At 36.4% G+C, this 26,474-nt stretch overlaps 2 protein-coding genes across 4 annotated transcripts in view; both read right to left on the bottom strand.

The window, feature by feature from the left end:
• The window catches only part of LOC123867823 (tubby-related protein 4), a 28,044-nt gene extending 12,388 nt beyond the window's left edge, over positions 1 to 15,656 (bottom strand). For both annotated transcript variants that reach the window (XM_045910094.1, XM_045910095.1), the window contains exons 1-4: positions 15,151 to 15,656; positions 8,005 to 8,169; positions 3,322 to 3,504; positions 735 to 908 (exon numbers count right to left, since the gene is read on the bottom strand). In XM_045910094.1, coding sequence (XP_045766050.1) covers positions 735 to 908; positions 3,322 to 3,504; positions 8,005 to 8,169; positions 15,151 to 15,246 — 618 coding nt within the window. In that variant the 5' untranslated portion in view covers positions 15,247 to 15,656. The remainder of the gene's footprint in view (positions 1 to 734; positions 909 to 3,321; positions 3,505 to 8,004; positions 8,170 to 15,150) is intronic.
• A 1,184-nt stretch (positions 15,657 to 16,840) lies between these two features.
• LOC123867822 (DNA polymerase theta) lies at positions 16,841 to 26,047 on the bottom strand. 2 transcript variants are annotated; one of them, XM_045910093.1, is made up of 10 exons: positions 23,780 to 26,047; positions 23,567 to 23,691; positions 22,643 to 23,316; positions 21,392 to 22,570; positions 21,140 to 21,323; positions 20,434 to 20,615; positions 19,513 to 19,682; positions 18,668 to 19,001; positions 18,052 to 18,316; positions 16,841 to 17,229 (listed from the first exon to the last, which is right to left on the bottom strand). In XM_045910093.1, exons 1-10 carry the CDS (start codon positions 25,909 to 25,911, stop codon positions 16,940 to 16,942), a joined length of 5,535 nt encoding a protein of 1,844 aa, XP_045766049.1. In that variant the 5' UTR covers positions 25,912 to 26,047; the 3' UTR covers positions 16,841 to 16,939. The 2 variants fall into 2 exon arrangements, with proteins under 2 accessions (XP_045766049.1, XP_045766048.1); XM_045910092.1 differs by having other exon boundaries at positions 21,392 to 23,316.
• Positions 26,048 to 26,474: the final 427 nt, after the last annotated feature.

Genomic DNA, 26,474 nt, shown 5'->3' with positions numbered 1-26,474 from the left:
GCTTTTCGCTCGCGTAGATGTGAATAGAATAAAATTGCCTAACTATATTATAGTATAGTATATATGTATAGGTTCCTATGTACTCAACTTTTATACCTGACTCTCGCTTAACCATATATACTCAGTAGATAGGAACACTCGGAACACGCAGTACTAAGGTAGGCTTCCGTAATCATGCTAAAAATTGGTTCAAAATGTCTCGCTCGTAAATGTTGATTGCAATAGCACGCTCTCACGCTCAACTTGGATCAACCATGGCGGCTTGACGAATAATATTCTTTACAATAAAGTTAAAAACTAAAACCCGACTGCGACCGTCTTAATTAATAAACGCTGAAATATTATAGTAAAATTGTTTTTCTGTCGCTTGGTATATTTTACACTTATTTTCATGAGCTCAGAATTTTCTCCTCTTTTATTCGACATCTTACTCGATACAATAGCAAAAAAAAAAAAATTGGATACCTCCACTTTTTTTGATGTAACATCCATTAGGCCAATTTTTTCCCCGGTCATATCACCCGGACCTTTACAACGAATTAATTGACAGCTCATTCATCAAAAATCGGCACAGTAGTTTAGGCGCTACGGTGGAACACACAGAATCTGGATACATACATACATACATACATAGACTGCTAAAATCATAATCCTTCCTTTTGGCTTTGCCGCAGTCGGGTAAAAAATAACACACTTTACTCGTACTACATCTAGCCTACCGTACACCACCGTACCTGCGACACCATAGCACCGTGCACGTCCATGACGACCAGCTGCGCGGACGCTGTGCCGAGGTAGACCTGGCTGTCGTCCGGCGTCCAGCAACCGCACGTGATGCGCGCGTCCAGCGACAGCATGGACGACCAGTAGCGCTGCCCGGCCACCGACCCCACCAGCACGAAGCCGTCCTGATACACGAAATATCCATTACCCATTCTTCTAATACTTTTTTTTTACATACATACATTTATTCTGAACATCTAAAATGTAAATTACTAAAACAAAGAACCTAAAACTAAAAACCTTAAAAAATATAATAAAATATAATCGAATACTATAAGGTGCGAAAGATATGTCTGTTTTCAGGGCCCATTCATTTGACCGATTTTGATGGAATTTGGCACAGACTACAGAGATATTATGTATTCCGAAGAAGACTACTTTCATCCGCAAAATCAAAGTGTTCCCTCGGGGTTTTTAAATAATTTATTATTATATCAGGCCTCTGAAAACGATTATCAAACAATCTTCCCTTATTTATTCATTGGCTCTAAGCATAAGGACCAATATACCTACGCATTACGTAATTTTCCTATAAATAGCTAAAGTTTCCCCTCACCATAATTTACGCGAAGTGTTTACTTTCAAAGTGTCAAATTCCTCTGCTCGGCCTAGTTTATAGTGAAACCTTTTAAGCAAATTGAAACGACGGCTCAAGAGGCGTATCACATTAGCGTATAAACAGTGTGTGCTTAGCAGATGACATAGAAAATCAAGTAGGTATGTTTAGCAAAAAAAAATTCAAATGTATCACACTACGAACGTTTTTATCTACAGAGATGTAGGTACTTAATTGCGATAGTGAAAAGTGATTTTGGGTTATCAAACCCAAAAGAATTAAGTTATTAAAGAAAACCTACGGTGTTCGTTTTTGATTGTAGTGAAGTCTCGAAAAATAGGTACTAGGTACCTCCTAAACTGACTTCATTCAGGTATTCTGAGAATGACTAAGTAAGTAGAACGGATAAATCGATCTTTAGTCCAGCACAATATGGCTTTCGTGTTTGGAGGTTTCAATATAATATATGTATTTACTAGTTAATATTAAAGGAAAACTACTGATATTGGCTTAACTTCTCTACTATTGCTTTTGCTTTTTAAAAATGCATGAGCGTACCCTGTCTGAAATTGGAAATAAGAAATTATTTGCGCAGCCAATATCAAACTTAATAGCATGCAACGAGGGACCTTATCTAATATCAGTGCTAATGTCTAGCGGACATAAAATGAAGGTGTTATTACGATTACGAAATTATAGTTATAAATAGAACTGATATAGCACATTTTCTGGATCATGACTTTGTACTACCTAAATCATAAGGTCCGTTCGTTTGTATTGGATATTGTTAGGAACGTCTTGTATACCTATGAGCTTTTGTCCGCGTGAATTATTTAAAACCTATTTGAAAGCATTTTCAGAATCGTTCCAGAGATCACCCCCTACATTCAAACTTACTTTTACCTCTTTATAATAATAGTGTTTAAATTAACCAAATTCCTACTAAAGGTAGGTAGGTTAGGTTTAAAATACACTTAGCACTAAGCACGTATCACTTTAGACATGGATAATAATAGGTGTTTTAGGTATTACATAGGTATTTATTTAGGTGATGATATTTATTTAGGTGTTTTTTGGCAGCTTGCGCCATAAATACTCACCAAAATGTTTCTAAGTATCTATATGTATTTAAACAATTATAAACATGTATAAAAATATACTTTAGAAAATCTCTATCTGTTCTAGAGAATTCAGACTCCTTTCAGTGACCTGGTTAAAAGAGTTAGGTATACAAACACTGAACGTTATTAGAAAGTTTTAAATGAACGGCATCGTTTCACAGGATAATCTTCAATTTCATCTGGTACCTAAGAGTAATTTAACTCGCTTATGGCTTCATAATCACGAAGACCTACCTAAGTAAATGTGAAGTTGGGATGTTAAAAGGAAATTGGAATTAATTACTCAATTTTTCTATCGAAGTGCATCTTCTATGGATGGTTAAGTAGGTTCTCTTTGTGTATTAGAATGTACACTATCAAATAAACTTAAGTGTGTTAGAAAAGGCACATTACACAATAAAGCGTTTTAAGCCTGTTGTAAACAGGTTTCAATACCTCTCAAAGATGGTGCTTAAATTCGTATGAGAATAATTGATAACTGCGCGCTGCGCACTATGCAACAAACGATGTGAAATGTAAATCCGGTAAACTCTCCGTGACTTGCTTATACAAGATATGCCACCTTTGTGAAAGGTACGTACCTAGTCATATGCCAAAAAGTAGCTACGCTTCGACCTTAGACAAGCAATAAAGGCTTTGACTTTATTTTATTTACACAACCAAAAATATAAAAGTGCGTAGGTAGGTAAATGCTTAAACTTAACACTGTAAAACCATTGTAAAACCTATCTTATTCAGATAACGTTCAAATATAAATCGACTAAATTACATAATAATACGCGCAGACATTTTTTGACGTCCACTAAGCTCGTTCTGTAAATTATTCATCAAAGTTCCGTAAGTGAGTATGTGTTGTCTTACCTGATAACATATGAGGGCCATTCTGCCATCGTGGGACCACGAGAAGTGCGTCACAGGCGTGCTGCGGTCGTTAATGAGCTCGATGCTCCAGCGCCCCTCGTACTTGATCCACACGAAGATCACTCCGGAGCTGTCACACGACGCGAGCTTCTGGTAAGGCTCGTTCCATTTTACCAGAATCACCTGTAAACATACTAGTACTTCACGAGATAGTCTAAATATAGGTACAAAAGGAAAAGGTGACTGACTGATCTACCAGCGCGCAGCTCAAAAACTACTAGACGGAGCGGGCTGAAAAATTTGGCATGGAGATCACACAAAATCACATAAAGGGAAAAGTTTGTGTGTATGTATGTGTGTGTGTGTGTGTGTTTGTTTGTTACTCTTTCACGCAAAAACTACTGAACGGACTGGGCTGTTTAGAATGGAGATAGATTAAACTCTGGATTAGCACATAGCCTACTTTTTATCCCGGAAAATTAAAGAGTTCCCACGGGATTTTTAACAACCTACATCCACGCGAACGAAGTCGCGGGCATCAGCTAGTAGCTAATATGACGTAGACGCTAAGAAAGGATTTTTCGAAATTCACCCCCTAAGGGAGTAAAATAGGGGTATGAAATTGAATTTGTGAAGTCCACGGGGATGAAGTCGCAGGCATAACCTAGTAACTGAAACAATATTTTTTTTTCTCTCTTTTTACAGAAACCATTATAAGACGCGTTACACACGACGTGACGTTTTTACACTGGAACAGTGCAGCACAAGGCTACATTGAATTGTAGAACATCTATTAAATATGCTGTGCATTTTATTAGGTTATAACAAATCCACATACATACTTAAATTCTCTCCTCATTTTTACAGCACCCATAATACCTAGTACGTTTAAAACTACCTAAAACTTTTAAACTTCGTTGTGGATTCCAAAGCGATTTTAAGAGGGCTCTCTCCGTCACTCGTTTCATACAAACCTAGTTCCAATTTCATTTGAATATTAAGCAACCAAAGTCCATGAAATTTTGCAGACATATTCTATAAACTAATATCTATGTCTGTGGTTTTCCAGATTTCTGTTAAAATATTCAGTTTCAAAGTTACGCGGTCTTAAATATTTACATACAAATCTTTGAGCCCCTGTAATTTTAAAACTGCATATTTTTAGAAAAATATAAAACACCACAGACACAGATATTGGTTTCTAGAATATGTCTGCAAAATTTCATGGACTTTGGTTGCTTAATATTCAAATGAAATTGGAACTACGATTGTATGAAACGAGTGGAAACGAGTGACGGAGAGAGCCCTGTTAAAACTTCATTTAGTAGATTCACGACATAGGTTCATTTTGTATCTACATACGTATAATTTTTTCTTACGGAACGCGGTCTACGATTTAATTAAATATTCGGTTCTTTATTATAACAAAATTGTTATGATCATTTCTATGGTACATCGTGGATGAACACTTTGCGTGTAGAGTGTTGCACTTTGGTAAGTAGGTACCTAAACCTGATCAGCTTGATAAACAGAAATTAAAATTATTCACATACATGTAACTCAATTTGCAAGGTGTAAGGCCAAGCAAAAAAAAGTATTTTATCTGTCATGAAGAAATAACAGCAAAGTAGACTCATTACGAAGAACATTATATCAACGGGAACTCGAATGCCGGCCCCGTGTTCATTTTAATTATGCAAAAGGAAAAAAATATACCTCGCTTTTTACTATTTCTGCTTTTTACTGCATAAAAGAACGTTAATTACTTACTTCACTTTAGGAGACGAACTATCTACTTAAAATAAAACTGACCCTTTTTTTTTTGGTAAGTATTTAAATAATTAAAGTATTTAAAGGGGACTTCGTCTGTGATGGCGTTTGCTGACGCGCGTGCTGTGCTTGTTGGGAGTGTTTTTTTTGCTAAGAGTGGCTAGTTTTTGTGTTAGTTGGTGGTGGAACTGACTGGGAAGCGCTCTTAAGGGGCGCCGCACGTATGTCGGCGGGCGCCGGCGCAGACGGAGTCCATACTTGTATACATTCAATAACTTGAAAATAAAAGTACAAACTTGACATTGGCTAATCAGAGTAAAGCCAGATTTAAAGAAAAAAAAAAAAGTATTTAATTAAATTAAAATGCAACCGGATCATACTCGTAGAGGCCTAAATTGTAAAGTTTGACTCAAATAGAACAACGTCCTGAATTTTGAGGGACTTATAATAATTAATCTTGATAAAGCAAACGCACCGAGCGCCCGGATGGAAAGCTGCTGTGAAAACAAAATAATACCTACATGAAACGAAATACAAAAAACAAGCACCCGCCACGCGTCCGTTTCATCTAGTTAGATAATAAATTAAATTGCTTTGATTAAAAGCTCGTGTAACTAACTGAACCTATTGTATTATTACGCGAAAAATAATATTAGAACAAAAGCAATTACGAGGGATTGCGCGATCTTGTTCAATTAGCTCAGCTATTCAGCGCGCAAGTTATGCAGTTAATAATACCTATTCAAGGCTCATTCAAGGTTCCATACAAGAGCGATTTTACAAAAGGTTAAAGTTTCTTTGTTGTAGGTAAGTGTTAAAAAATTATATTAAGTATTGAATCTATTATATATCGTTAAAAAGAGCAACCGCCGAGTTTCTTGCTGGTTCTTCTCGGAAGGAACGGCATACCGAACCAGTGGTAAATTATTTTGACGATTCAAAAGCACTTGTAAAAGTTTATTTGAATAAAAATTTATTCTATTCTATTATGTATTCTGTATTCTGTTATGTATGCAAAAATATAGGTACTTATCTTAATAATAGACGTTACATTTTGCGCATTCAGCCGAACTTCTGTTTTTGAAATTATATCTAAGAAAACATTACGTATATATAATATTCTAACTTCCAACCCATTTACTGTCTCATCTCGAGATATCGCATCGCGTAACACGCTTCATGAGATACAAACAGACTGAATATTTTAATGTCAGAACGTATAAAGTTATAAACATACAAACAAGACGTTGTTTACGTTAGCATTCAATATTTTATCAGATAGTAGCACACTGGCTAAGCAGAAACTACACACCGTAACTAATAGGTAAATAACTATAATAAGTGTAATGTATATTGTAGAATTTAAAAGGATTACTGACTGTAGTAGATGTCCAATCAAGACGTTTGCCTGCTCATACTAAATGACAGATTTAAACCAATATTCATATTGTTATTAAGGCTATTATTGGCCTTACTAAGCTTCAGAGGACTTTCCAAGTCATTCATAAATTTTGGCTGATTGACGTACTTCTCGGATCTTACGTTTTTTTATACGAAAACTTACACTAAAAGAATTATTACTTCCTACATAAGTACACGGTTTACACTTAGTGCACTAAAGTCTTAATTAATCACTCAAAACTAATTTATTCACCAAAATAGTTCTATAGTTTTTAATGAATTTCTTAAGTCGTTAAATGTAGCGGTGTTGAAAAAAGATAATTGAAGTTGGCTGTAAGATGAAAAGCTTCTGAGACAGAGGTTTTGTTTAAGTTTGACGCGGCTTTACAGCTCGTCTAGTTTAACGCGGGTTGAATTCACAAAATAGAAAAATAAGAAAATGTTTTCTTCTTTATTATATGGAACAACTATTGTTTTAGTTAAAAAAGTTTTTCCTTTGTTATTGTTATAGCAAAGCAAATGTACCCTAGATGACTTATTATATTAATACAATATTTGTACAAGTGACAGTTTTCATTAAGCTTGCCTTTGACTGCATTTGCTCCTTATAGCAATTTAGCAATCCTACTTAATATTAGAAACGCGAAAGTTTGTATGGATGGATGTATGGATGTTTTTTTCTATTTCACGGAAAAACTACTGGACGAATTTGGCTGATTTTTGGAATGCAGATAGATTATACCCTGGATTAACACATAAGTTAATTTTTATAACGAAAAATCAATGAGTTTCCACGGGATTTTTAAAAACCTTTATCCACGCGAAGTCGCGGGCATTAGCAAGTAATAATATAAAATAGAAAAGCTGCAAAAAGTAAGCATCTAAAAATACCCATAACACACACTCATTTCAATACGGCTGACGGCAATATTTACTGAATTCTAAGTCAGAAACCCATGGTTTTGACAGAAATATTAAAAAAAATGTGTTTTTGCTATCGCCGTTCGCGACTATAGCAAAGCGTAGATATGCCTACGGGCTACGTCCTCTACGATCGTAGCGCATCAACTGTCTACGCCATTGGCCTACAAAGGCCTACACTGGTGAGAATGCCCGTGGTCTACGCGTTCTACGAGAATGCCTACGATATATCCAATAGATATACTCCGCCATTTCTTTAGCGGCGCATGTGATGAGGTTGCTGAAAATAAGTACGTTGTGTACGTCGCTACGCCCAGTACTCTGCGTACGTTTTCAGTCGTGAGCCATCCTTGCTGCAGAATCTACTTTTTTTTAAAGAATATTAGCCATGCTTGCTAATCATGACTAATACTCCCCTTTCCCCTCCAATTAAGTGTAAAGTGCCAGGAGTGGGTACGATAATAGTGCAATGGGTGGGGTTTGAACCGCCAACCTTTCGGAATTCAGTCCGCTCCTCAACCGTTGAGCTATCAAGGCTCTAAATCTACTAAGTTACTAAGCTACTATAATCTACTTATTTGTATAACTCACATCAGAGCGGTGCCCTCGCAAGTTGTAGTTGGTACGCAGTGGCAGCTCGTGCGGACGGCGCGCGTGTGACGATGTGAATGTGACGCCCACTACGCCGCGCACGTTGCCTGTCGCCAGCCAACCTTCTTGGTAGTAGTTGTTACGGTTCAGCTTCCACCCCTCTTCCTGATAATAAAACAAATAAAATTCATAAGCAAGCTGTAAAAGAGACTAAGGCAGTTCCATTTTGTTTGATCGTTTGCTACCTGCAATCAAAATATAGGTAGGTACAGTGAAGTCGAATAATAGTCGTGCAATTATCGTGCGAACTTTGAACCTTTAGGACACAGAGTAATAGCAACGTTTGTCCACGTGATGGTCGTTGAGAGACCTACCTAATATCTTAAAGTCTTGAACCTCCGCTGATCTCTACTAATACACTGGACTTGGGACTTGCGATTGCCGACCTGTTTAGTTTATTTTGAAGTAAGTAAGTTAATTTTCGCCATTCTGGTACATAGTAGCAGTAATCGGCATGTGAGCATATACTGAGAACTAAATGTTTGTTTAGTGATCTTCTTCTTCTCATTTTGCACTTTTAGAGTGTCAGAAGGTCAACGTGAAAACCATGACACAACATCACTCGATGAAGTAAGTACGTTGAATCGACACAAAAAATGTTTACACTTGTTTACTGCGTTTCAGTGGGCATTAGCAATAAGGCGTTTACTTCGTACTCGTATAACCAAAGTATAGTTTTCTTTTATGTGTGTGTAAAGATTTCCAAATAAATAAAACAAAAAATAAATAGTCGAAAACTAATGAAGATAAAATTGCCACTGAGAAACATGAGAGAAACATGTAAAAACAAACACAGGGTTGACGGCTCAGTGGCTCTTTCAACATCAATGGTTGACAGTTATTGAGGGTTGACAATAATAATGTTACTATGTAAAGGAAAGGGTTAGGTTAGGGACGCCCATTCCAGGGTTCGGGTACGCTATTCAACAGATTATGTCACTGAGCTATCTCTGTTTATGAAATACAACATGTTCTCTTACATGGTAGATATATTAAAACAAAACATATTACACTAATATTATAATGGCGAAAGTTTTTGTGTATATTGTGTATGTGTGTGTATGTTTAATACTCTTTCCCGCAAAAACATCTAGACAGATTTGGCTGAAATTTGGAATGGAGATCGATAATATCCTCGATTAGCACATAGACTACTTTTTATCGCGGAAAATCAAAAAGCCTAAATCCACGCGGATGAAGTTGCGGGCATTGGCTAATATAGCATATGTACTTTCATCATTTGAGAACTCACAATGAAAAGTATCTTTTTGTTTTATGTTTATTCTAAACACAAACGTACTTAGGTACTGTTTACATACGTAATTACTGTTTGAAGAGGCTCATTAAATATGTGCATTTTATATATAAGGTATGTGTATTGCCTCGACTTTGTGCTCTTGTTTTCCCGAGAGACTTATGGGAAAAAATAATTTCCCGAGATTAAAAGCAGCCCATCTCGTTTCTAGACAACTAGTATCAAAAGTTAAGCCGTGAAAAGATAATAAGCAGACTAACAGAACTTCTCATTTGTAGTCTAGGTTCTCCAATCCTATATTTATTTCATGATCATTAAAATTGAAAGCTTTGTTTTCCCAGTATACAAAGATCGTAGATGTATAGAAAATAATGGAACTAAATTGTTTCAAGTAACTGACGTAGCCACCAGCTACGACGTAGAAGCCTACGGCACGTCTTCAATTTCGTAGTGACATTTACTAGAAGAATTCAATCTTTTCAACCGACTTCAATTCGTCGGAATCTTTTTTTTACAATTAGTTTTCTACAAGTATCTTATTTTAATGTTCCTTTTATGTGGTCATGAATACTTCAACTGTGTATGTTGGTACTTTTTTTTAAAGAATTTTTATTTAAAAAACCTCTACGGATTTTTTCGGAATAGTTAAGCTATTTAATGAACAGTATGATATTTTTTTTCGATTTCTGGTCATAAAAGAATCTGTATGCCCTTAAATAGACAGATGAAAATAGATTTTGATTTGCAATCAACATTAGGTGCAATACCATGTCCGGGCACATGCGATATACCGGAGATGGTGGAGAGATTGGCAATTAGCCATAAATAGCCTTTGCAGGCTGGACTACCGTACCTATTAGGGGGTTCAAAATTCATCGGATGTAATTCATTTGCCAAATTGATCACCTATAGGTAGTACCATCATGGTATCCTATTTTTGCATACCTATTAATGTTTTAAATGCGTAACTGTTTGTTTCTTGGTTTCCGTCAATCACACCGCAACAGACCAATGGAAATACGTAATTTTGCATGGACTATGGGCATAGTTAAAGACCTGGAAAGTGACATAGGCTAATTTTCATTCCGTAAAATCAAAGAGTTTCCATGGTATTTTTAAAAACCTAACCACGCAAAGGAACTCAAGGAGGACATCCTCTAGTGATACATGGATTGTTTGACTCTGTTATATTTTGTACGTTTATTTATTCCCTCAATCACCAAAATCGTATCATAGATGTCAATGATGGAAGGGGCTTCGCCTGGATCCTGAGAATTTTAAGCTAGGTTTTATTTTTGATATCATAGTCTAATACGCAAAAAATATATAAGTAATTAGTATAGCTAGGTACTACCCAGGTACATTGTGATAGTTTGACGTAAGCAGTTTGTAGTATTACAAGCAGGGCATACCAGAGCGTAGCAAGGGCACTAGGTAAATGCCGCAAGTAAATAGAGGAAAACGTAAAGAGTAGGTATTCTATACCTACTATTTTAAAGCTCGTGTGTCCTGAACCGGTGTAAAAATGCACTACTTAATTCATAGACAAGCGGGTTTATGTGACGTAGTAGGTATAAGTATAAACCAAATTGGTTTTGAAACCTTTCTCGGTTAAAACTACATGAGTATTTAACTAGGAAGGTTACCTCCTGAAAATAAACTCGTCGAATTTATATTATTGTAATAAACGTGACAACGAGAATTCACTCAGCCAAAAGTTTAATTAAAACATCGAACATTGGATTGCGTAAGCGATGCGCTGGTTCATCTTTAATAAAAAAATGTGTTAAACGGGCTTTTAGATTTTAAATATTTACTTATTACCCGACTACGGTAACGCCAAAAGGAAGGGTTATGTTATAGAAGGTATAGAATATAGAAGGCTTTAGTTTTCCTTCCAAATTATTGATAAATTTGCTAGATTAACGATCGATAATTACTAGGCACAGTATCGTAATCCTATGTGAAAGAAACTTTTCGTAATCCTACCAAAGAATACTTAACCTACCTTTCAGTCAGGTACCTACTTGATCCTACCGTACCCTGTCGTCAAACTTTTATCACCAAAGGAACGGCGCAGTTTTGACTAGAAACAAGAACAAGCTGTTCAGGTTACGTAACATCAATATGCCACGGTTTCATTCAGTAGACAATCTCTGATCTAAGTCTGGAATTAGGATTAAAATAAGGCGTAGGTATCTGCACTCTGCAGTGGTAGTTTTGATATAAATTACTTGCTTATTTGTGGAATAAAATTCGTAAGAAAGATACCTAGGTTTCTTTTGGACTTTTACTTCTGCATTTTTTAGAGTTGTTAAAAATACAAGATACAAAACACAGTTTAAAATTAATTGCCTCTATAGTTTCAGCCCAAACAAAGATAAATTGTAGGTAGAGATCGATACTTGACTTTCATCAATGCGTAGGTAGTGAGAGGTACGTACTTTATACTTACACACAGTAAGTACAGCCACCGACTATTCCAAAGTAAATTTTGTCAAAATAAATGCTATTAATTTATTTCTAGTCCTATAAACTAAAAGTTCTACTCTTGTGCCCCGAACACACAAACATCTCTTTATACGTACCAAGAATTATACGCAAAAAATTGTCAGCGTACCTTGTATATGATGAGCATTTCGGTGAACCATTAATGAAACGTTGGTGAACCATTTTGAAACACTACCTAATGTTTCAAAATTCGGCAGTAACGCCTCCTAAATAATAAAAACAAGTACTGACAAGTATATTTACAAGCGTTCATATATTCCTTTGTATATAGGTACTTAAGTAAGTAAGTACTTATAGCAATAATTTAATAACACAAAAAAATTACATCCCTTCTATTGACTCTTTGGATATGAATTATTATGATGAAGGTAGGGCTTTGTAGGGGTCTCGGGGTAAAATGTTACAATGGAGTAGGTACAAAGGATGTAGTATCTAAGTTTACAGCAATTTGCAAGGAATGTAAATAGAAAACGGCTAAGCTTTCTAAATGACGGTCTTCGGTCTAAGCGAGTTCAAAGCCTTTTTAAGCCGGCTTCACACGACATATTATGGCGTTTTATACTTAGATAGTTGTAATTGAAGGCAGGTAGATAGGCAGTGCTTCACGGATTGTAGGTATTACCTCGTAAATGTAATACGAGTAATTGTTAGTATGACAAAGTAACACTATGTTGAAATGAATAAAACGCTTCGACTCTGATGATGGTCGCGACTTCTACGCTTGGATTTAGGTTTATGGTTTTTAAAAAACCCGTGGTTTTTCAAAGTAGGTAGGTAGGTAGGTGGATAGTAGAAGACTTACTAAAATCTTTATTAGGTATATTAGATACTTACCTACATAATGTAATGGTTATATTCTGATTTGATCTCTAATGTGATCTTCTACGTACCTACGTATCTGGTACTTACAAACATTATAATGTTTCTAATACTTACTTATAAGCTGATGCAATGATACAGGGCTTTGCCCGCTGCTGCTTAGACTTAGAAACCCTTGGAAACATACTTATCCTTTGTACTTACATGTTTACGTCCATAATATTATGTATGCACACCTACAAACACGTCCCTATTTAATTAGTCGTTAAAAATCATTTGAGGACCATTTTGAATTTGATGAAGGAACGATCATTCGTTTCATTGATAAATAAATATAATGAACCAATACGTATCAATCAAAGGTATTTACCTACTTTATTGTTTTGGGTGACTATTGATAGTAAACTTTATTTGAAGCTTTGGACTATTTTAAGCTGGTGTCCGTAATATCCTCCGCGTGGATATAGTCTATCGATCTAGTATCTAATACGTTATTTAAAAATCCCGTGGGAACTCTTTGCTTTTCCGGAATAAAGGTAGGCTATGTCCGTTTCCAGGATTCAAGCTAATTATTATTATTATTAACCTTTCATCAAAATTGGTTTTAAAAGGACGAACCGTGAAAATGTAGCAGACAGACAGACACTTTTTCGCACATCAAGTATGGAAGTATGAATTTCATGTAGATAACTTTATGTTGTACGGTTGTGCCTACCTACCTAATTATTTAGGTACCTAACTAGTCTTGTCGTTACAATAAGGTAAGTACAATTTGCTCACTAGCTAAAAAAGCTACCTTTAGGTTCTTTAATACCTACTTAAGTACCTACTAGCGATCCACTCCGGCCTCGCACGGGTAGCTTATTACAATTTTTAGGGTTCCGTACCTCAAAAGGAAAAACGCAACCCTTATAGGATCACTTTTTTGTAAGGATCTCAATTTTTTTGGAAAATAGGTAAAATATAGTAAGCTATATTTTACCTATTTTCCAAAAAAATTGAGATGTTACTCAGGAATAATGTAGCTTTCTAATTTTCAATTCAATAAAACATTTTCAAAATCGGTTCAGTAGTTCAACCTCAACAACAACAAACCTCTTTACCTCTTTATAATATAAGTATAGGCAAGAAAAACGTACGTACCTATATTCTATCATTCATTTGAAAAACGTACCTAATGGAAATTTAATATTGGTAGGTACTAGGTAGTGTAGCTAAGCTTGTATGTAATAAGTAATGCGAACTTCTTATATTGTCGTCGTCCCTCCAAATCCAGACCGCTAATCTCTTTGGCAATTTCATAGCCATTAGTTGAACTTTGATATAAACCTATTTAATTTTAATTTACTGAACGGAAAATTACAATAAAATGAGGTCGCAGATTCAAAGTAGGGTTTTACATTTTTAATTGTGAATTTTTAGTGCCATCACATAAAAAAATACTTAGCTACTTTGTTTAAAAAAATACTTATACATAAAGGGCACTGGGCAGTTATACTTAGACCGTCGCGTCGGCGTACGGCGCGGCGTGGCGGTCGGTCGGTACACAGCATCGTACCGAAACGCTAAATCGCTTAGCGGCTTGACTTTTCCGGTAGGGGGTAACTAACCACGGCAGAAGCCTCCTACCAGACCAGACCAGAAACAATTTAGAAATTATAAATTCTCAAATTGTCTCTGCCGAGAATCGAACCCGGGGTCTCCCGTATAAAAGACCACAGCGGTTACCGCTGCACCAGAGTCATCAAACGCTATGGTGATAATGTTACAAACAAATTTTTATATTTTTTAACATGGTTTGTTCTACTTAATTTTTAAAAACTTACGGTCAATATCTGGTTCCCTTACCTAAATAGGTAACCAATAACCATTATTGAAACAACTTACAAAATATCAGTTTTCCGATCAAAAATCTGGTAAGTAATCTAATCCGCATTTTTTGTGATTTTGGCCATAATATCTATCAAATAGATTTTTATGCCTGTTTGGGATATCATCTACCCATCACCAGCTCACAACTGAGCATGGATCTCCTCTCAGAATGAGAAGGGTTTAGTTTAGGCCACAGTCCACCACGCTGAAGATGGAGGTTCCTTACAATGTTTTCCTAACTGCTACCGAGACCGACTCGCCATAGAATATATGAAGTTAAAGTTGCCTTTCAAAAGAACATGAACCGTAGATAAAATCGTAAATCCTCAAGTATAAAAATGTATGTGAAGTATAAGAATCCTCAAGTATAAGAATGTAATGTAGGTACGTGAAGAACTTTTAACTTTTAGCTCTCGTAATAATAACCAATCTAATTTCGCACAAAGAAATCTGATAGCTTTTGTTACAGAGTATTTTTAACCATTTAACTAAACGTTTTCATTCAAGTAAACTTTTACAAGTGCTTTTGAATCGTCAAAATAATTTATCACTGGTTCGGAATGCCGTTCCTACCGAGGTATCTAAGGTAAATGTTAAAAATATAATTTGGCTCTTCCAACCGAACTCACCTCTGGCAGCTCGTCGGGAACTTTGCCCATCCACGACAGCGACAGTATCGTGCAGTCGCATTTCGCGTTTACGTTCCTCTCGAAATGTAAATGCATTCTTATGAAACACTGAAACCTTGTTATCACTCGAACGATCAACCGCGCGCGTACTCCGGTACTGCGTCAGTCACCGAACACCGCGAATTTTATCATTTTACAGAGAGCTTCATTTTGGGATCAGGATTAAACGTTCAGGGATGGGTCGTGTGGCTGGCGTGACGGAGGGTGACAACCTGCCTGGCTTTTCCGAGGGCTGTAGCGCGCAGATATTGATTGCGCGATGCGAACCGCGCAGCGCGGCCTCTGTGCTTAGTTAGCGCTAACTGGAAAAGTGGGAAAACTCGGAAACGCGCGGAGTTGGCGCCAAGGTTAAATGTCCGAAAGTGGCTTTTGTTGTGCCTTTTTAAATGGGACGCAAATTGCAGTTAAATATAAGTGAGAGATGCAAATTGCCATTTTATGGAAAAGTGGCTCTTTGTTTAATATGAACTTAATAATATACCTACTAGGTAGGTAGGTACTAAATACTTTTTCATAAATCTTACTTTCTTTGTAGTAATACCTATTCTTCATTTACCACCCCTCCCACTACCAAGGGTAAATGGTAGAGATCTCTTATAGAGGATAAGTGCTTCCCTGTCCACTTTTTAGGGTTCCTTACCGTAAAAGGAAAAACGGAACCCTTAAAGGATCACTTTGATTTTCCGGGATAAAAAGTAACCTATGTCCGTCCCCGGGATATAAGCTAACCCTGTACCAAATTTCGTCAGAATCGGTTATACTGTTGGGCCGTGAAAAGGTAGCAGACAGACAGACATACAGACAGACAGACACACACACTTTCGCATTTACAATATTAGTATATGGATTAGATTCATAAGGTACTTAAGTAGATATTTGTATAAAAACAAACCCTAAGCCATAGTAATATTCTTTCTTGAACTTTTAGGAATGAAAGTATCATTCTTGCAAGGAAATCCCTATCTAGAATGAGATTGATGGTAGTTGCAGATATGGGTAGGTACTAGGTAACCTCCATTAGTTCATTAGACAATAGGCGGCACTTAGAAGGATCGCAGTCAGTAGGTCAAGGCATAACATAACAGCTATTATCAGATCTATGATCAAAAATCGAATCTTGCCTATCTTAGGTAGCCCCTAATGTAAATTCACCTATCTAAATTAAATTAATTTATCCAAACTTTTACTTTTAGTAGAAGTTTTTTTTGTGGCAAGCGCAGACCGAGCGCGAAAACTGTCGAGGCATTTATATCGGTCTAATCCGAATCGAATATAGCATAATATGATATCCTACTTAGTGTATGTAAGATGGAAACAAATTACTCGTATATCCATCTACCTTCATAGATATATATTTTATCTGTTAGAAAAGTTGTCGATCTGCGCTGACCCTAAAGAAAATCATCGTACTTAATATTAGAAATGTGAAAGTTTGGACGTTTGTTTGTTACTTATTCACGATACAATGACTGAACTAATTTGGCTGAAATTTAGTATGGGGATAGCTTATAAGTTATACCCTGAATTGAAACATAGGCTACTTTTTACGAGCGGGATATAAAAAAAAACTATAATCATGCGGACGAAGTTAGGCGTCATCCACATCTAGTTTAGAAATAAAACGAAATAATAATGTTTTACTGCAAAAATACATTTTATTTAGAATATCAGGTAAATATCACAGACAATATTACAATTTCGACCTATTAAATTTCATGATTAAAAAAAATTAAAACTTAGCTTCTTCCATAGAGCCCCAAGTGTAACCAGTTTTAACTTTAACCGGCAGAGGGACATTTAAATGCACCGTGTCCTCCATTAACTTTTTAATTGTATGGATAAAAGTATCCTTCTCTGATTCAATGACTTCGTAGATGAGTTCGTCGTGCATTTGTAGAATTAAACGAGGTTTGTCTACATCAGCGCTCGTGTTTGTGTCTATGGCGCACATTGCAGCTTTTGCTATGTCGGCCGCCGAGCCTTGGATGGTTGTGTTCACTGCTTGCCTTTCAGCTGTACCTGGCAACAATTAATTAAGTTTATTAAACAATATAAATTCAAACATTTTAACCCGACTGGTATTCTTTTCAATAACATTCACAAGACGAATGTATTGCAAGCACTGATTATACTACGCGGAGTGCGCTGGACTTGCGATTGCCGACCAGATTTTAAAGAAACTCGATTTTCGCCATTTTGGCGCTGATAACAGAAGCGGCTATGTGAGCGTCATCATCATCACCATCATCAACAATGGATTGACATCCAGTGGTGAACATAGGTCTCTTGTACCTTGTAGGCACACCTTTTTCTTTCCAGCGTACAAGTGCATATTGTGTACGGTTGTGCAGGTATAATATGTTCGTTTCAGTGATTGCAAGTATAATTGTATGATTCTAATCAAATTAAAAGAATCACATAGTTTCCTCTCTGAACCGCCATGAGGGCGACAAACTTTTATCATAAGCTTATGTAGACTGATGAACTGATCTATTATTTATTTTACAAGGGAATTGAACTCAAATGAAAGAACCGTGTTTCTCGGCTAAAAATCAATAAAATCCATTAAATTATATCGATGCAGGCGCCAGTGTAGTAGGTTACGCAGCAAATAAAATCTAAATTTAATATTAATGCACGCTTTCTAGTCGTTGTCTAAAACCAAACCTATACTTAGACCTTAACCAAATCCACAGTAAATTTTAGACTTGCACAAGTTTAACAAATCTATTAAAAGTATGCTCCTGGAAAAAGCACATTATAACTACAATCGAAGATTATGTAAATGATAAAAAAGCGTTATAAATATTGTAAATGCATTAGGATCTTCAAAAAACTTACTTCTTTTGGACACAACGTTGCTTTTTATGTCCGGCAAATATCTTCTACGTCTCATCAACGTCTCCACGTAACCGTTCTTCCTGCATTCATCGATAACGCTCTGAGTGAACGCCTTGATCGCTGGATAGGTTTTGTAGAAGGTGTCCATGAACATAGCTGCTTCTATCTCGTCGACATCCAGATGTTGCGCCAAAGTTCTGTTTCCCATCCCGTAAAGAATGCCGTAACAAAGCTGCTTTGCCTTCTGGCGCAGGTCGTCATCAACCTAACGTATAATACGTTATTAATTTGATATTAAAATAACACTTTTTTAGCGCTTAAGCGATGATGCCCACGACTTCATCGACGTGGGATTAGGTTTTTAAAAATTCTGTGGGAACCTTTATCTCATTTTCCGGGACAAAGGTAGCCTTTATCCTTCTACGGGATACAAGCTATCCCTGTACCAAACGTGTAAATCGCTTAAAAGCATGCACTGTTGAAAAAGTAGCAGATAGAGGGACAGATACTTTCGCATTTATTTTGATTATTAGTATGTTAATAATATTAATCATAAATTATTAAGGCAACGAAAAATAGATATAGGTAGACAATAAACATTCATCAGAGTAGGTACCTGCTCTTCCGGAACGCCACTCCACGAGGCCGCAATTGACTTGAAAACGTCTACATTGGACTTCATAATCCTAGTCAAACCCGCATCCTTGCAATAGTGAGTCAAAATCCTCATCTCGAGCTGGCAATAATCGGCGGACACGAATACGTAGCCCGACGAAGCTTTGAAGATATTCCTACAGTTGAACTCTATTACGTCCTCACAAGGCTCATTGTCGTCTATCACTTTGAGATATCTAAGAGGAATGGTAAACGTTCGTGGAACATTTTGGAGGTTCGGCTCGTGCATACTAATTCGTCCGGTGCAAGTGAACATAGTGTAGGAGGGGCTTATCCTGCAAATCAAATCATTTATTCATAGCTGCACCTCCAAGCTGCGGTGGTTTCACGACGCTTGCATTTGCTATATGTATTTTCATGAATAATTTAGTATTTACTTAGCGCTTGCAGCTTTTCTAGTTTAATAAAATGGTGTGATTTACTTATCATCAATAACAGCATTAAAAACAACAACAATATTAATAAATCGGTCGTGTCAGTAGTCGGTCAGACTAGCACACGAAGGATGCCATACCATAGTACAAGAAATGACTCTTTTTAAATTTTCATGGCGGCCATTTGGAAACATTTATTTGAAAGGGTAACTGACTAACTAATCTATCAACGCAGAGCTAAAACTACTAGACGGATCGGGCTGAAATTGGCGTGCAGATAGCTATTATAATGCTTCAACATTCGCTAAGAAAGGATTTTTGAAAATTCAGTTAAAACGTTAAGGTTAAGATAGGGGGTTTAAAGTGTAGTTCACGTGGACGAGCTAACGGCGTAAGCCAGTATAGTACAAACCTGTCGTCCGCACTGTAGTTGAACGCTCGTTCGGTGAGCGGATACAGCGTCTTTGTGAGGATGGAGTGGAGCTTCCTCCAGTACATCACGATACTGGCCAGGGAACTGCTGTGCGCGCACAGAACGCTCTTCCGAGTGCTCACTTTGCGCCCGCGGTATACTCCTAGGGCCTGCCATGATATTTACTTTAAAGGTAAAGTGCCGTTACGAAGCGGTGATAGCTTAGTGGAGTGGTGGTAGTAATCGGTCTTCGGTTCGAGAGGTCGAGAGGTAATGGGCCGGCGTCGAATTAATCATGATAATTATGATGAATGGTGTTACTAGGCGTGCATGAGACGAAAACCTTCTGTTCTATTCAGAGGTCCAACATCGCATAGATCATATAGGAAAATTGTAAGTCACAACGCATAACTTTTATTGCCTTGCGCATGATTGCAGTCACACCAAGCAAGAGATGATGCAGTCTAAGGTGTGGAGCGCGCCTGCCCATGAAAATGTCTATTTATTCTTATTTTGGAGACGGTACCAATATTATAGCTAGCAGGAAAAACGGAAGCCAGAAGGACTTTCCATACTCAGCAGCACGTATTAGAAACGAGAAATTCCTGAAAGGCCGGCCGGCACGCATTGGCGTTAAGTACCTTTGGTGCTACAGATGTTCATGGGCGACGGTAATCACTTAACACCAGGTGACCCGTCTGCTCGTTTGCTCGCTATTTTTTATTTACAAAAAAAGAGGAAGCGAATCGCTTCGTACGGGTCCGTGGCATTTTGACTATGTAGAAGTGCAGACCTGGGCGATACCTCGCGGTCCGATAGTAAAACGTTGGGTTGAACTAGGTAGAATAGTTCCGACTCCTCTAGGTACTCCGCTCTCATAACGCTATCTATCGTTGTCAGATTAACTTAGTAGGTACCTACCTTAGCCACATCTTTCGAGGAGTTGAAGTTGAAGTGATATCCGCACAGTTTAAAAGCTTTCTTTTGAAGGACTTCCTGTGAGTTTTTCACATCAATCAGAAGTTGTGACGCGAGATTTTTATCCACATGGACGCCGTAGAACTCGCAGCTCCCTAGTATCTTTGCAATTTGAGTCTCCGTATCTATAACAATATCTTAAATCTTTATGTAACTTTTAATAAGGCTTTGTGGGGTCCAATAGTCAATTAAGAAAGCTTCGTCAAGTAATTTTGAAATATCTTAACAATTTTATGTTTTTTTATTTATTTGTTGACAAGTTAACCCTTCACTGCAAGCTCACTGGGTGGTAAGTGATGCAGTTTAAACATTCGTTTACTTTCTGGACAAACGCCATCGGCAAACGCTAAGCGCACTTGGTCTTGGTCAACACAAAGGCATTTAGTGCCTTTCTACACTTCTGCGCTTGCCGACCACCGATCAATGAAAGCAAACATTGGCCGGTGTATGTGAACGTACCATTAGATAGGATCGGGCTAAGCTAGGAGGGATATGGCAGCTTTATAAAATCTATACCCTTAACTGGCTTCTATACAACTTTGTACCGGAACGCTAGATCTTCTGGAGACAGCTTTTCCGGTAGGGTTATCCAGTTTTATTTGTTTTGAATCATTTAACAACCTTAGTAGGTAAATGAGATTTTACTTACGGAGGGCTTCTTCCAAAACCTGATATTTGGTTAATAGCATCATACTCTGTTTTTCTGCAACTGCCCAAATGCACCAGGCTTTTAAACAAGCTACTTCGTATGTGTCTAGATCGTTGTACTTTTTCGTTTCGCCTTTAATAGTTATTTGACTATTTGTTAAATCAATATCACAGTACTTTTTCGCCTTAAAAAAAATTTACAGTTAATACAAAATTCTTCTAAACAAATCACGAGAATACGGCTTAGACTTACCAGGTCAACTATTTTGGAAACCCTCTCATCACTATCTAGCAACCATTCCGCCAATGTTACATCAGTGCAATTTGTAACTAGATCTTTTCCCAGCCATTTCTTAATGTGTACATAGTTTGACTTTGTACATAGCATCTTCAATTTAAAAGCTGCATTTGAAAATAATCGAGCTATTTTAAACTTCACCGCCGGCAAAAAGTTGCCTAAGGATGTTAAATCCAAATACACACACAGATTATGTTTTAGACAGAATGCTATTCCTTTTATAGGCAACTCTTGCATTTTGTCGATTTGTTGCTCAGAAGAAACAAGAGGTTTTTTGAATATTATGTTATTCCCAATAATATCACCAGATTTATAAACTGTACGACTAGTATCCAAAATGATAGAAACACCTGTAGCATTTTCAATATATAAAAAGTTAGTATTTACATCGTTTTCTCGGAAAACGTAGCAGTTTACAGCAATTTTTGCAAATTTTAGAGCAAAATCCTTCGACTTGGAAGATTTTAACTTAAACTGACCTCCCGTATCAGTCTGCGTGTTAAGTTGGGATGATTTAGATTTTTTTGCCAAGGATTGTGAACAGTCTTTATATAAATAAGAGCGACGTTTAAGCGGGCTGATAAAACCATTTTTCAGCTTCGGTTCTTTAAAGTCTTGTGTGTTTATAATTTCATTATCTTGAAATTTAGTCAAATTCTCATTAATTTCTTTAGCATCACATTTCTCATCGTCGTAGACTAATTTAATATCTTCATCCTCATCAACTTTTAATATAGGCGATTTGAAAGCATTCAATATTGATTTAGAATTAATCTCCATGAAGTCTGTACTTGTTTCAACGTCTTTAATTGGGGCATCTATTTTAAATAAATTATTTTTTACCGAGATATCTGCTATTAAATCGAAAGATTCTTCGAATATACTAGAGCTGTCACCTTCGGAAGAAAATAAACTAATATCTTTTGCAGTAGTAGATTTCGAAGTAAAATTAAGATTGCTCATGTCTGCTTCTATGGCTTTAGGGCTATTCATACTTTCACCAAAACTAATGTTTGGTGAAAAAATGTTATCCGATGTGCGAAGTTTAGTAATGTTGTCCAAAACATTTCCTGTTAAATTTAGAGATTCCCACATAAGGTCTTCTTTTATAGGAACATATACAGATTTGGTAATATTATCCTTTTCACTTGCTTTGTGACAGTCATACGTTTTTACTTTTGAACTACTATTAATTTTGCCAGCGTCCTCAATTTTATCAGTGTTCATGTCTTGTTTGTCGTTTTCACTTGCATGTGATGGCACGATGTTTTTACCGACGTTGTTTTCAACTTCACAATGAACAGAAGCATCATTCCTACCGGAAAGTTCATTATTTCCATTTTCTTGATCTGATATCCTTCCTATATTGTTTTGGGAGTCAATGTTTTGGTTTTTCATATGAAATTGGGTTTCATTTTTATCTGTATAAGTACCCAACGAGTTTTCCGACGAACCTAAATCTGACCATTTGATTTCTGATACACCAATTTCAATGGTTAAATATTTTCTTGCTTCCAAAATAAGATTTTCTGCAGCTTCTCTAGCGGTCACACCACAGCAGCCAGTAATCCAAATATTTTTGATTTTATTTCGTTTCCTAACATCAAGGTCGTCATCTCCTTCCCTTTCCTTTTCACTTTGGAAAGGCATAGATTTATAAAGCGTATTTTCGATTACATTCACATCAGCTGATGCTATACTAGAAATAGTTTCAAATCCAGCATCAAACAAAGTTCTAGCCCTGATGCCATTTAAAGAGGTCAGTTTCATTAACTCCAATAATTCGGAATGTATTCCAAACTGCAGACGATCTTGAAACTGTGATACAAGTGTTTCCATATTTTTCCAACCCAGTTGATGACAAAAAGCTGTGACCATACCTAAAGAAATTTTTATAATTATATTTTTTTTAAATATGACACAAACCAATATAATAATGCAATTTGTACATAGAATAGAATGAAAATATTACTTATTCAAATAAACTTTTACAAGTACTTGCGAATCATGAATCCTGTTTGGTCCGGAATGTACTTCCTACCGTGGAAAACCAGCAAGAAACTCGACGGTTGCTCTTAACAAATCAATCCCAAAATAACAGTACTACATTACTTACATAGGAACACATACCTGCAAAAGTTGCTGATGATTGTTGAAGGCCTTGTAAAAAGCCTCGCGCACATTGAAATTTAGAAGCAACTTCTGATAAAGGAACTTCATTTACTAAGTCTTGCAAGGCTAAAGCTGTGTAAAATCTACAAGAAAAACCCACATTTGAATAACATTTCTGTGTAAAAAAAAATTCTAATAACAATAATTTTAATATAATGATCAATTTTTAACCTTTTGTGTATACTTAGTTTGTTTTGACTAGTATTCGATTTATTGGCACTCCTTAAGCATCGAATAATAAAGCTTTCTTGAACGCCTACAAGTTCCCCAACCCTTTTCATTGCAGCTGTTAAAGATTCCCACAGTGTAAGTAGATGTAACCAGTCTATGTCATTCCATTGATTACTAACACTGTATGGTGTTACTAGATATATTAAATGAAGATCTGTTTCAAGCACTAAGCATTGTCTAGCTTTTTGTATTTCACAAAATAATGATAGCCCATCGTTTGGTGCCATGGATGATGAAAGACATGCTTTTCCCAATGATGTAGCTACATATCTTTTTTCGTCCCCTTCAGTTTGAATTCTTACTAGTTCAAAATTAATAAGTTCTTTCAGTGTGTCTTCTAGTAAATCATTTTGGAATTTAGACTCAGACTGCTGAGCGCAAAGGAGAGTACATTTAGTATACAAGTCTAATTCTGATTGGTTACAAACATCTTGACTAGCAATTATTTCTAGAATGGCCCTCATAAATTTGTCTTTGCTTTCAATACAACTTTGAACTGGATCTAAAGTACCCATCATCAGCTCAAATCCAATTTTCTGCTCAGCTGCAGTACAAATAAGAACACTCTCACCTTGTGTATCTTTACCCATACGCCCAGCCCTACCGATCATTTGCTTGTATGTTAAAATATTAATTGGTTGCTTTTGAAATACAGGAGTTCTAATAATTACTTTCCTAGCAGGTAAATTTACTCCAGAACTCAATGTGGATGTAGCAACCAATACTCTGATCGCACCAGATTTAAAAGCCCCTTCAATGATGTCTCTCTCATCAAATGTAAGCCCTGCATGATGATAAGCAACACCAAATGAAATAATATTTTTTAATATTTGATCCAGGCCTACAGGACAGTTTTTTAATTGTTCTAAAACTTCTAAAATATTCGTGGACTTTAACTGCTCTCTTAAAATTGTGCCTTGTTCATTATCTGTACATCCTAACTTGTAAAACGAGGATGCAATACTTTGTGCCAAATTTTCACATCTATTCTTTGTCATACAGAATATTAAGATTGAACACCCTTCTTTGATTGTCTCTAAGCAAAGTGATAGAACATAATCACATTCAATACCCATATTTGGTTTATGAAATGACCTAATGTACTGCCCATTTTTATCATAGTATTTGTTGCCAACTAAACAATATTCATCCAATGGTATGGGTCGGAATTCAGTAATAAATAGTTCAGCTTCTAGCCAGTCTGCTAATACTTCTAAATTGGGCAGTGTAGCTGACATTCCAATGATTTGTATTTTCATGTTATCTAATTTTGATGAGACATATTTAACTTTTGTTAAAAGGAGCTCCAAAATGTACCCGCGATGAGGATCTCCAAGCAAATGCAACTCATCTACAATTACTGCTCCTAATTCTGTTATATTACCTTCGTCTAGAAGTTTGTTAACTAAGCTGTTTGCTTTTTCAATAGTACAAATGGCTATGTGGACAGCCTGTAAGCCTCCTGGCGGGGACTGGGAACCCATAAATCCCTCAACCCTGACACCAGAGCTGGATAAGATATCTTGTAAATAAAACATTTTCTCTCTTACTATAGATACGAAAGGCAAAATAATAATAACCTTTTTTTGTCGCTCCAAAACTGTCTTAATTGCCAATATCTCAGCAACCAGAGTTTTTCCTGCAGAAGTAGGTGCCGAATAAACAAGATTCCGGCATTCTAGGAGAACTTTTGAGTTACCTAGACAATCCACTTGCCAGTCAAACATCTCAATTATTCCTTTTTTTTCATATTTGCTTGCTATTTCATAGGGTAAACCCCAGTTTTTTAAATTCTTATTATAGGTCCTGTTTTCTACCTTCAACTGTGACAATAATTCCACATTACATGAAGTGTTTTGCTTTTCAATAATTGTTTGTGAAAGGATGTTTTCTCTTTTCGATTGTAGGAACTTTTGTTTTTGGGTTAAACGTTTTGGCTGTGATTGAACACAATCTTTCACATAACTTAAGGAGCTCTGAATAGCAAAGGAATTATCAAAACATTCAGCAAGAAAAGAAACATTTTCCGTAAGTTGTTGCAAATCAATTTCATCTCTATCTTCCAACACCATATTCACAATACTTCATCAATTATGACAAATTCATAATATTATTCCATAAAATTTAAATTAAATAAATTAAGTAAAAGTAAATTCATGTAATTTTAACAATTCAATAATTTTTAAACTCATCGCAACATTTGAATTTGTAAATAACACAAACAATCGTTTTTTTTTTTTTTTCTTCTTCTCTCGTCTGGCTTTACACTGATTAGCCAATGTCAAGTGTGTAGTTATTTACAAGTTAGGAAAACTATATGTATAAGTATGGACTTCGTCTGTGCTGGCGCCCGCCGACATACACGCGGCGCCCCTCTAGAGCGCTTCTCAGTCAGTTCCTCGGTCAGTTCCACCACCAATAAACACCAGCGGGACACAAAAACCGGCCACTTCTAACAAAAAAACACTCCAAAAAGTCATAACACGCGCGCCAACAAACGCCACCACAGACAAAGTCCCAAACAATCGTTTGAAGTTTGAAAATGATTTTGACAGTGATACAACCATAGAGATAGTATTCCCTCTCTCTTCTGGCTTTACAAAGATTAGCCAATGTCAAGTTTGTAGTTATTTGT

This window comes from Maniola jurtina, chromosome 8 (assembly GCF_905333055.1).
Source record: "Maniola jurtina chromosome 8, ilManJurt1.1, whole genome shotgun sequence".
NCBI classification, from domain to species: domain Eukaryota; kingdom Metazoa; phylum Arthropoda; class Insecta; order Lepidoptera; family Nymphalidae; genus Maniola; species Maniola jurtina.
Note: the sequence above shows the minus strand (reverse complement) of the source record. Positions and strands in the feature narration are given on the sequence as shown.